The 12,260-nt window shown below is 39.7% G+C and overlaps 1 protein-coding gene across 1 annotated transcript in view; it reads left to right on the top strand.

The window, feature by feature from the left end:
• sart3 (spliceosome associated factor 3, U4/U6 recycling protein) overlaps positions 1–12,260 on the top strand; it is a 39,242-nt gene that overhangs the window by 18,209 nt on the left and 8,773 nt on the right. Inside the window, exons 10-15 of the mRNA XM_078554099.1 lie at positions 1,941–2,018; positions 3,554–3,612; positions 4,751–4,860; positions 5,465–5,577; positions 7,935–8,011; positions 9,717–9,876. Coding sequence (XP_078410225.1) covers positions 1,941–2,018; positions 3,554–3,612; positions 4,751–4,860; positions 5,465–5,577; positions 7,935–8,011; positions 9,717–9,876 — 597 coding nt within the window. The remainder of the gene's footprint in view (positions 1–1,940; positions 2,019–3,553; positions 3,613–4,750; positions 4,861–5,464; positions 5,578–7,934; positions 8,012–9,716; positions 9,877–12,260) is intronic.

Here is a 12,260-nt window from a genome sequence, read left to right as displayed (position 1 = left end):
GTCAAATCCCCTCAGGATCTTAAAGGTTTCAATTAAGTCGCCTCTTACTCTTCTAAACTCCAGGGGATACAAGCCTAACCTGTGCAGCCTTTCCTCATAAGACAACCCGCCCATTCCTGGTATTAGTCTAGTAAACCTTCTCTGAACTACTTCTAACTCATTTACAGCTTTCTTTAAATAAGGAGACCAGTACTGTACACAATACTCCAGATGTGGTCTCACCAATGCCCTGTACAACTGAAGCATAACCTCCCTACTTTTGTAATCAGTTCCTGTCACAATAAATGATAATATTCTATTAGCTTTCCTAATTACCTGCCGTACCTGCATATTAACTTTTTGTGATTCATGCATTAGGACACCCAGATCCCTCTGAATCTCAGAGCTATGCTGAGGTACTAAGAATGAAAAGTTTTTTTTAGGAAAAAGCGGTTGGCAGAGAAGGTACTGGACTTGGGAGGCTGGTCATAATGCTGAGGACCTTTTGGGAAAGTAGAAGGTGGTAGGGACTGAGATATTGTGGTGTGGAGTTAGGGTAGGCTGAGATAAAGTCTGGTGAAATACATGTTGAACAGGGGAGCTTCAGTGAGGCAGAAAGAATCTGTCATTGAAATAGTAGGATGAGGTAGGGGTAAAGTTGGATGATGTTGTGAGATTAAAAGTAAGCAGTCTTGGTAACGGATAGGATGACAGCTTTGAGATTCAGCTATGGGATGGAAAGGGACTCAGTTTCTATACAGCCTGGTTCAAAATGAGGAAACATCCATAGAGTTGGTGCTAAGAGAAGAAGGTTTTGGGCGGGATTAAAAACAAGTCTTGTGGTCTACCTATTGTTTGGTTGGAGGCAGTTCGGGCTAAGTCATGACATAATGTCAGAGGAGCAGCTGGGCAGCAGGAAGTCCGTTATGGATTGAGCGATGTGGTGTAGCGGTAGAGCAGGGCGTCATTAGCATACCTGTGGTCACTTTAATCAGAACTGTGGGTGATGTCACAAGAGGCAGATATGAAAGAAGAGGAGATCAAGATGGAAACTTGAGTGACTCTGGAAGTAATAGGCCAGATGTTGTGGGGGATTTTGGGGGGGTGGGGTAGGTGGCGGAGAAAGAATATTTTTTTTGAAGATTCATTAGTTGAGTTGGGCAGGTAGCAGTGGAGACAGGTTAGTGTAACCCTGTGGAGCTGGAACATAGAGGAAAGGTGGTGGAGGACGTTGGTGAGACAAGACAAGTTGAGTATGTTGGAGAGATTGAGCATGGCAGGGAGACACAGGCAGAAACTAAATTGAAGGGAATCAAACAGGAAGTTGGAAAGGTGGGTGTGAAATTGGGTAGACCCTAGAGAGGAAACAACGTGAGAGCAAATGAACAAGGCTGTGCTTTTTTGAGGAGAGGGTGCTGACTGCAGATTTGAAAGTGAAACGCACAATGTCTGAACAAAGAGAAGCAGTTATGAGATTGGTAAAAAAAGGTCCAAATGACAATTCACAACATTAGAGCTGGACCTACTTAAGGCCCCTACGATTCAAACAGTGGTGTGACCCCCACCACCAAAGTGTCACAGTTATTAGTAGCATTCCATAATCATGAGAGGAGACTCTTACTTGTAGCAAATGAAAGGCACAATGCTTGGCTTACGATCTTCCTGCTGTTGAATAAAGGAAAACATGAACCCGTTTCCACAGTAGGATTAGGGGGATATGAGGCACTAAGAACTAACATCTGGACAGTAGAACTCTCCTTTATCAGTGGAGGCAGAATTGGATGGAGGTTATAATTATCTTCAGCCCTGAGACTAAGCCCATAACTTTGTTGTTTTTAAACAGTTGACCATAATGTTGCCTCCCTCTCTCCCACTCCCTCAGACTTGACATAAGGTCGCCCTCTTTCTTTTCGTGTAGAGGTTTGCTTTCCTGTTAATTCTTTGTCATTTTGTTTGAATAGATTCCAGTCAAGAACTGGAGGAGCTCAGATCAGCTTTCAGTCGTGGTGTGGACTACTTGAAACAGGATATAGAGCAACGTATGTTTGTACTTTTATGTTTTAAAATGAATTGTCAGTTATGCTGTAGTCATTTATTACAGTGATTGACTGGCCAGAAAGAATACTTGGTATTATTGAGCATAAAGAAGAGGCAGAGGTCGGAAATGGTCATTCCTTCATTAAAGTTAATTTCTCTTCAATATGTTAATCAATCCATTATAGCATCCAACTGTTTTTTGAAAACTCATTATTTATTCTACTATTCTGTCAGGCAAATTGAAAATTTATCACATTTGTCAAACAGAATATTCCTTTTCTAAATCTATGTTGGCTCTTTCTTATTCAGTTATTACTGTACATGTAGTCTTATAGCTGTACTTTAGAATGGATTCCATTATTTTATTTGTTATAGATACTGAGTTAATGGATCTGGAGTTGCCTGTGTCAGAATTGTTAACTTTCTAACTATAGGATACCATATTTCCTTGCTTCCGTGCAGAACTTCGACAGTGCCTGGTCAATAAATTATTGACCACTAGTGAAGTTCTGCAGGACTGGAATTATATAAACAGTTGGAATAAATGTGTAGGTAAATAGAATAGTTACCTCCATTGGTTGAGTTACAATGGGCACAGTTGGCTGAATTACTGTCTCCTGGACTGAAATGATTTGTGATGATAGCTGGTGTCCCACACAATCCTCTCAGGTGACCTTCAGAACTCTACAATATGTACCTCTAACGTAGAGTATTTCTTTTGGTCTTGTTCCTTCTTCAGATACCTCTTTCTTTAAAAGTCTCTGGGGTACAGAATTTGAATAGAAAGTTAGTATAATGATCTTCTGAATATTCCTAGGAAATATTCTTTGTGTTTCAATTATTTTGACTTACTAATACTTTGGCTTTTCACAAACCTGTTAATCTGCTCTTTTACCATATTACTGAGAGAACATTTTTAATATTGCTGGCTAAGGATTATTAAACCCTGGAGACTACATTAGTTCTATGTTATGGATGTTGTCATTGAATGAAAATTACATCAGCTGCTAACCCTCTGCCACATTCAATGGCTTTGATTCTGTTGTCTCATTTTAGAGGAAAATGTAAGAAGCTAATATAGAAGGGCTTGGGAGGGAGTTGGCATTGCACTTGTGGCAGCTCAACTAATGAAATAAGGGATATTACTGGCTTTTTGTTTATTATAGAAGCATTCTACTATTCAGTACTGCAGCACAAGTTCCTTGCTTAGCCTTGGTGTTCTGTTTCAATTGTGGTAAACGTATTTATAATGCATGTGTAAAATGTTAGTAGTTTATAATTGTTAATTCCCTCACCACTCTGTTAAATATGTTGATTTTCATCCCTTGTATGGTTGAGGAAAGATATTTTACTAGTTGCCACCTATATACTCACTCAGGACATTAATGGGTGGGTTCCTAATTCCATCCAGTATTTCTCCTTGATTTAGGAGTTAACTTGACTTATTCACTAGGGAAATTATTTTCAGTCTCTTTAATCTGGTGTTTTTAAACTGTGGCTGATTAAAAAATTGAAGTAACTTCTGGCATTCCTGCAGGATTTGGTGAGAGTGGGGACCCCTCATGTACAATTTTACAGAATTGGGCGAGGATTGAGGTAAGATTACACATGGAACCAGGGAGCTTTTGAGAAAAGAGTTGGGGTCCTTTTTGTTCTCGGCTTTGATGTTTTGGTTTCTGTATTTCAGATTAATTTCATAGGTGAGTTTTTAGCCACTCATAATTTCATGAATACTTTCACTAGTCTTGTACTTTGGTAAGATGCCCAGGTTAACAAAAACATCTTTCTTTAAAAATGCCTTTGGCTATTGGATCTTCCTGCACATTATCTTTCTCACTTCTTCAAAAATTGTCAGGGCATCATACCACAGCTTGCTTCAGAGCTTAGTTTACAAGTGAATGTGTGTGTATATTTAAATATATAGTTTATATATAGTATATGAACTACACTGATTTCCCCAAAAGGAAAATAGTAAATATAGTCTGTGCTATACCATTATGTTATACTGAACTTTTACTTTTAAATTCAGCAGTCTTTTCTTCTTGTAGCCTCAGCAACTACTGAGGTTATATGACCTCACTTACCTCTGAAAAATCTGTGCTGACTCAATAATTTGAACTGTCCAACTTAATTAAATGCTCTCCAAATAATTGCCAGGGCTCCTTGAATTTGAATAATATTCACCAGGGATGAATTGGCCAGTTTTTTATTTCCTCCTATATGTACATTTAAAATCTTCATTATGAACAGTTAATGTTACTGACTTCAGCTACTTTTCCTATAGTTATGCAAAGGATAACTAGGCAATTTGTCAGGCATAAGTATTCCTATTAAAAGTGGAAGGGGTGATCTGCTAATCTCCTTAGAGATTAGAAAAAATGGTTTGTGCTGTGTGCTTCTGGGGAGTGAGCTGCTTTATATGTGCATTCCTGAGGGGACAGAAGGTCTGTCGCATGTCTAATAATAAGGACAGGTGGTTTGTTTCTGGGGTGCCTAGGGGTGATTTACACTATCATTCATCCCTGAGGATGAAGGTAACTGGTTTGTGACAAATATCCATGAGTGTGAGGGTGGCTTATTTGACCCCAGGGATGAAGAGAGGTGATTTATGCAGAGTACTTGGGGATGAGAAGATTTTGTTTGTACTGTGTATTTGCTTATTGGAAGGTTGAACTGGATTATGATTATTGCTCACCCCCTGTTTGTGTGCTTACTATGTTAAATTCTTTTCTAGGCAAGACTTTCAAAAAATATGCAGAAAGCTCGGGAACTCTGGGATAGAATAATGACCAAAGGAAATGCAACATATGCCAACATGTGGCTGGAGTATTACAATTTGGAGCGGTAAGGCATCAGTCTCATCAAACGGCAGTTTACATTTTTTTCCCACAAACTATCTTCCATCCTTACTTGAAGGTATGGTATGATGTGGGAGTATGGTATACCGGCAGTGGGTGCTCTTTGGTACTCTATTGCAGTGGGCATTTTTACATGCTGTACCACAGAGACAGGTTGCACCCGAACTGTGTGGAAACCAAAGTCCTAACAGAAAGGACAGATAAGACCATGGCAAGAAACTTGACTAGTAAAGAGGGAGAGCGCTTGGTGGATACAGTAATAACTTAAAGATTAAAAAAAAGGGATGAGAACCAAAGGTCAGGGTATATGTAAATATAACAATAATATAAATACTGAAAGCTTATAGAAATAACAAATACCTGATAAGAATGAACCAGGACTAATGAAAAGTAAGAGTATATTATTAAAATAATTATTCTGGCCACAGGGATAGAGAAGAAACATAATTGTGACCTTAGTAAAATGATTGGGTGAAGAGAGTGTCTGTGGATCTGTGGATATCATGACAGGCGCCACTGCTTGCATGTGTATCTGCATCCATTAACAAAGTATTTGATTTATTTTCTGTTTGCTTGTTATGATATTGCAGAGCTCATGGTGACCCGCAGCACTGCAGGAAGGCCTTACATCGAGCAGTACAATGTACCACTGACTATCCTGAGCATGTCTGTGATGTGTTGCTCGCCTTTGAAAGGGTAGAGGGTGAGTTCATGTATAATGTCAAGAGTGTGATAAAGAATACCAGAGACCACATCATTATGTGGCTGAAAATAAAGTGAGGGTGTGTAATGTGAAAGTGAAGCTGTTAACACAATCCTCACTCATGATGGCTAAGCAAAGCACTACCTGGGTGGAATAAGTGAAATGAGATTTCATTTATACTATTTTGCATTGGAATATGTGACGTGCTATTTCTGAGACTGAGTTGTTTTGAAGGCAGTGGATAAGGGGCCTCATGCAAATGTTGACATTCTTCCAGGAGCCTCTTACTCTCAAGGACCCACTGCAAATACTGTCACGTTCCCATGAACTCGCTGCAAATGTTGATGTGCATTCTGGAATCTTTTGTAAATGCTAACACTTTACCAGGTTCTATTCTCCCCCCCCCCCCCCCCCCCCCCCCCCCCCGCCCCGACTCCCCTGCCAAATTGCTGATATTGACCTATATCTCCACGTGGCAGTTGTGGCTAGAGTAGGTAAATGTGACTATTTCTAATGTGTGACCGTAACTTGATAGAAGACAGATTGTCAGGGCACTTGATAGAGCCAAAATTTAAGAACTGATCTTGGAGCAGTCAAATGCTGTTACAGTACAACCGAAGGATGACTGATCCTATAGATTGTAAAGTTCTCTCCCAAGCTCTGGAACAAGTGCCCTTTCCCAGGAAAGGTTTGGGTTCTTCCTCTGCTGCTTTGTAGTTCCATAGAAATTGAGAGGCTTCTAGCCCCAAGAATGCTGAATTTTCTTATTCTCAATTTTGATGGCCCATGTTCTTCTCGGGGGAAAAAAAACTATGTTTTATGTTGGGGGTGATGGTTCCTTTAAGAACTAGGTTTTTCTGGAAGATAATTTCTTGTAAAAAGCAACTAGCTTCCAGGAACTGAACATAACCAACTGGGGGATAAAGAATAGGAAAAGAAAGGGGTAAACAATAAGTTAATTACAGTGGGAGTACATTGTGTGTGGTTCTATTTTCAAGTAGTTTAGTTTAGAACAAATATGCTGCAGGGGTCAATTCTATCAAGCAGAATTGAGCTGAAACTCTGGATAAAAGGGTTTAAACCCTTGATAACTAAAGGACTCTATTAGCAGTGAGTTGGACTTCTGGGATAGCCAAGCTGAGAAGAGAGAGAGGGAGCTCCTATATGCAAGACTCCAGAGTTAATGAACATTTAGAAACAGGAGAGTTCTGACCTGAGGTGGCTAAGCTTAAGACACTTGCGACACCTTTGTTGAACTGGGAGTCTACAACCATGGGATAGTTGGAGATTTGAAGGGACAGCCTTGCCAGAAGTAAGCAGAAAGCATAAGAATTCTCAACCCTTAGATGAATCTTTGAAACAGTGCTCAGACCAAATGGTTAAACTTCCAATTTCTGATAAGTTTTTCACTTTTTCACTCTCCCCTTTAAGCCCCGCAATAAGCTTGAGCATGTTACCTAGGATGACACTTCAATGCTGTGCATTGTCAGATAACATGTTAGGCTGAGAGCTAGTGGGTATAAAAGATGTCATGGAATTATTTGAAGAAGAGCAGAGAGTTATCCTAGTATCCAGGAAACATTTGTTCTTCATTCAACATCATTAAAATTATCTGGTCATTTATTAAATTACTGTGTTCAAATTTGGTTGTGATGTTTGCCTCATAAAGGGGCTGTACAACAAACATCATGGATTGGTTATAATTTGTTTTGGAACATCCTGAGGATGTATGTTGCTACATAAATTGATGTTCTCCCTCTCTTTCACTTTTAGTTCTATCCTGAAGGTGTTCACACTTTACATTCCACAGGAACTAACCATGTTTCATTACTTAGCCAGGTGGCCCTGAGTCATGTGTGACTTTCAGCAGAAAGCGGGCACTAGATCGAAGAGGTATCATGGCTGAATCAGATTGTATACTCACCCAGTGTCCAACACACACAATCAACAAGTGTCACTCTATAGCAAACAGGAACAGTAACCAAGGTTGATTTTCTTCCTCCAGCCCAGCAGCGCTGAGATCAATTGTAGCACTCTAACCTATGCCCTGAGGTCAGCTGATACAGCATGGTCCCAGCTCTGGGATCATATCTGCTCTGTATGGCTCAGTGACTCAGTAGAAAAATTTGCTGAACTGAAGGAAATCAATCCTTTCGGCTAAGTTTTATCAAACTTCTTCTAAGCACAAGTCAAACTACAAATGATTCTGTAACAGTTACAATCAAGGAATGTCAAGAAATTATGCTGGCTCTTTTTAACATTGTGCCATCTCCTTCAGTAATTTTAGAGAAACTTGAACAGGAATAATGAAACTCATTCAGAGTAGTAAAACATCCTTTTATCCTTTCCTTTTTCAGGCTCTTTGGAGGATTGGGACCTAGCTGTAGAGAAGACGGAGACCAGACTTAACCGAGTTAATGAGCAGAGGGCCAAAGTAAGTATATAGCGAATTGTACTTTTTGTCAGGTGAGGTCAGTTTTGGTGATATTAGGGGATTCTTCCAATGCTTGGTATGGAATAGTTTCTGACATGATTAATCAGTGCTATAGAGGATGCACTGTAATCACTGATATTCATTAAGAGAGGCTGGTAAGTAACTTCTGCCAAAGTTGCTCTTAGGGCTGACCATAGGAAGGTGTGCAGGGGTGGCTTGGAATGACTCAGCCTCTGAATTCTCTGTGTGTCATTAGGATTGGAGACTTCAATACCAGAGACTAGAGTTCTTTCCCACTTTTGGCACTGATTCTCAGTATTGTGTACTTCCAGATCCAATGTATGCAAGTTTGATGCTGAGTTAAAGCACCTTCTATAGTATACCATTAAATGATCCCAGTTCAAATGCAGTGCGCTGACTGACTCCCCAGTCAACACAGTAAACAACAGAAATTTCTGTGGCAAATAGGAAGTTTTATAACATTTTGAATCCGAAGAAAGTTTCAATGTTTTTGTAGCTAACCTGAGGTATGGCTTGTCTGGTTTGAATTTTTATTATTGCAAAGCCAATCCAGCTGAACCAATACTAGGAGACTTTGAGACAGTGTGTTGCATCAGGCTGGCTAATGTTTTAATTGCAGATCAAAAAGAAAAAAAATGCAATATTGGAAATCTAAAATAAAAACAGAATATGCTGGAAATATATTAGATCAGTTAGCATCCATGAAGAGAAATAGCAGGCTTTAACATTTGGATATGTATCCTACATCAGAAGGACAAGTAAACATTTTAAATTTGGTTAAATTAAAGACAAAAGGGGGAAGAGGGGAGAACAGATAAGCCACTAAAACTAAAAGAACGTACTGCAAATGCTGGAATTTTGAAATTAAAACAAAATGCTGGAAAACACTCAGCAGGTCAAGCAACATCTGTGGAGAGAAAGAATTAACGTTTCAGTCAATGATATTTCATCAGAGCTAACAAGCCAGTTGCGGGCAGGAAGGAAATGGATTAAATCCTTAATATAAGGTTGTCGGATGATTTTAAAAAAAAATATCAGTGAGGTGATGGGAAGACATAAAAAGAACATTCAACTGGTTGAGAACATGTAAAGATATGGAGTGGTCCAGACAAGAAAAAAGTGCTATGAATGTAGCAGGTCTGAAAATGAAACAGAAAATGCTGACAAAACATTGTGGGGCTGTTAGTCCATTAAACAATTGGATCAATCCCCTGGTGTGCACTGCCTTGAGATGAAAGGTGTCCATCCCATAAACCAGCCCTGTCATTCTTTCACACCACCCGACACTTTTTCCACCTCTATCCACCAAATCAACAGCAGACCCACCTGACATGATTAGTATTTCCTGCCCGAAAGAAGAGGGGTAGCAACCAGGCTTGAACACAAACTTCAGGAACAGTACCACATCTTCTCCTAGATACTCTGTAGGCCTCTGGTCTGAACATTGACTTTAGTAACTTAAAAATGTAATTCTTTAACTGTTTATTAGGCGAATAGCACTAGTTTCTATGGGGGATAGATATATTGAGTCATATACTAAGATAGCTAATTCATGTTTATTAGTATCCTTGCCTCTCACTCGACCAGGCCATCTGGAGATTAGTTTAAATACCATTAAAAGGAAAAGATTTCCTCCTTGAGGTGAATTTAGTTTTCTAACCCCTATTTTTAATATTTTGTCCAGGCTGCAGCAAAGGAAGCCCTGCTGACAAAACAGGAAGAGGAGAAAAATATGCAGCGGAAGAAAGATAGATCTGAAAAGAAAGCTGCGAAAAAGGCCCAGAAACAGGCATTACCTGGAGACAAACGCAAAGCTGATGAAGAGGAATGGGGCACCCAAATTGGTATGACACCCTGTGAAAAGATTGTAACTCATGTAGTTAATGAGTGAGACCTATCCCATGTGTGCCAATATTTTAACAAGGGGATATCTCGTAGAGTGCGTCAGTAATTAGGGCAAAAGTTTGTTTTTAAACTACTGTGTTCTAACATGGGGAAAGTTTAAGCTTTCATTCTTTCAGCCTTATGGAGAATTGCTGCTGTATTAAATGAACCACAAAGCTCAGTTTACAGCTATATGTTCTTTTAGGTCAATAGGTTAGTTATTTCAATATTTATATTTAAGTGGATTGACATAATTTCAATTGGGTATCTGAGGCTGGGAAATTTAGTACTGGCTGACTAACCACTCAACAGGACCTGGCTAGAACAGAATTTTCTAATTTCAGATACTCCCTGATTTACTCCTGCACCCAGAAAAATATGACCGACCATACTCTCACTACTCAATTAGTAGCAGATTTCGTAGAGTAGAATCATACAGCACTGAATGAGGTCAATCTGCCCATTGTATCCATGCTGGCTCTTGAAAGAGCAGTTGTACTTTGTTCCACACACCAGCTTTTTGTCTGTGATCCTCAAATAACTGTGCAACTCCCGTTTAAAATCATAAATGGAATCAACTGCCTCCACCCTTTCAGGTAAAGTGTTCCAGATCTTTTATAATCTTTTGTGTGAGGGAGAAAAATCTTCTTGTCTCCTGTCTAGGTCTTTTGCCAATTATTTTAAATCTATGGTTATTGACCCACTCAGCAGATATCTACTCTATCAAAACTTCTATTAGGTCACCTGTTAATCTTTTCTGTTGCGAGGAGAACTGACATCTGATGAAGTGTCATCAATCTGAAACGTTAATTCTGTTTCTTGCTCCACAAATGCTGCCAGACCTGCTGAGTATTTCCAGAATGTTTTGTTTTTACTTTTAATGACTTCTACTCTTTACTGTCCCATGGAGTCAAGGCCAAGTGTAGTCTTCACGTGAAGCAGGGTTAGAGGGCGAGGATAATTAAACTGGGGCATAGATGTATCCCCATTTTAAATGATGGATTTAGTCATTTTTATATATGATACTTCAACTGTAAATAATATATAATGTATTCACAAATAGTACAGCAATTTAGGAAATCAGAAGGTAGAGTTGGTTAGGATGTAGTAGTTTATTTTAAAAATCTTTTTCAAATCTCTTATCGGCTTGTGAATAGTTCTAATTTTACAGTATATAAGGATAGATAGATATAAGAGGTGTAAGGGGCTCTTGTCCTCCTTTGAAGAGCTCATCAGTGTCATTTTCTCCATCAGCCTCCTAACCCTTCTCCCATTTCCCCATACATCTCTCTTGTCTTCTATGAGGTGCCTTGGAAAGCTTGCTGTTTTAAAGGAACTAGGTAAAAGTTGAAGCTGCTGTGGGATTGCTGATGATCAAGATCAAAATCACAGATTTAACACTGGTTTACACTAGTTTCTTTTCACCACCACTGGGCTTGTATTCTGCTATGGGACTGTTCCCCTTGTTAAACAGATCCAAGCCAGATGGTGAAGTATGGAAGAGGACACAGATCTTTTCCTTGTTAGTAAGTTTATTCACAGTATGCAGCATTATAGATCTTTGCTTCCTAACTACTAACCCAGTGTTCTAGCTGACTCTCTTCATACTCTGAGTACAACAGTGAAATTAATTCACTAATAAACTAATTAACAGCCCTGCAAAGGGGCACCTGACCTATTTGTAACTCTTTCGAGTTATCAACAGTCACAGATTGTAACTCTTTCGAGTACATTCACAGTTCTTGGTTTTCCGGGAGTGGGACATGAACCCACAACCCTCTGATTCAAAGGCGAGGGTGCTATGAACTGAGCCACAGCTGACACCTCCTGACCTATTTGTATGTGGTCTGAATCCTTAATCAAACAATGCTCATCAGCTGTGTATCTTTCATAACATAATGAACCAACCATTAACACCTCTGTTGCTTCAGTTTGTCTTTCCCATTCCCTGAGGTGTCAGCTGTGGCTCAGTTCATAGCACCCTCGCCTTTGAATCAGAGGGTTGTGGGTTCATGTTCCACTCCCGGAAACCAAGAACTGTGATTGTACTCGAAAGAGTTGCAATCTGTGACTGTTGATAACTTGAAAGAGTTTCATATTGAGGTGTCAGCTGTGGCTCAGTTCATAGCACCCTCACCTTTGAATCAGAGGGTTGTGGGTTCATGTCCCACTCCCGGAAACCAAGAACTGTGATTGTACTCGAAAGAGTTGCAATCTGTGACTGTTGATAACTCGAAAGAGTTTCCCATTCTCTGAGGTGTCAGCTGTGGCTCAGTTCATAGCACCCTCGCCTTTGAATCAGAGGGTTGTGGGTTCATGTCCCACTCCCGGAAACCAAGAACTG

This window comes from Cetorhinus maximus, chromosome 12 (genome assembly GCF_964194155.1).
Source record: "Cetorhinus maximus chromosome 12, sCetMax3.hap1.1, whole genome shotgun sequence".
Lineage (NCBI taxonomy): Eukaryota > Metazoa > Chordata > Chondrichthyes > Lamniformes > Cetorhinidae > Cetorhinus > Cetorhinus maximus.
The sequence above is the reverse complement of the archived record's forward strand: the minus strand, read 5'-3'. Positions and strand labels throughout refer to the sequence as shown.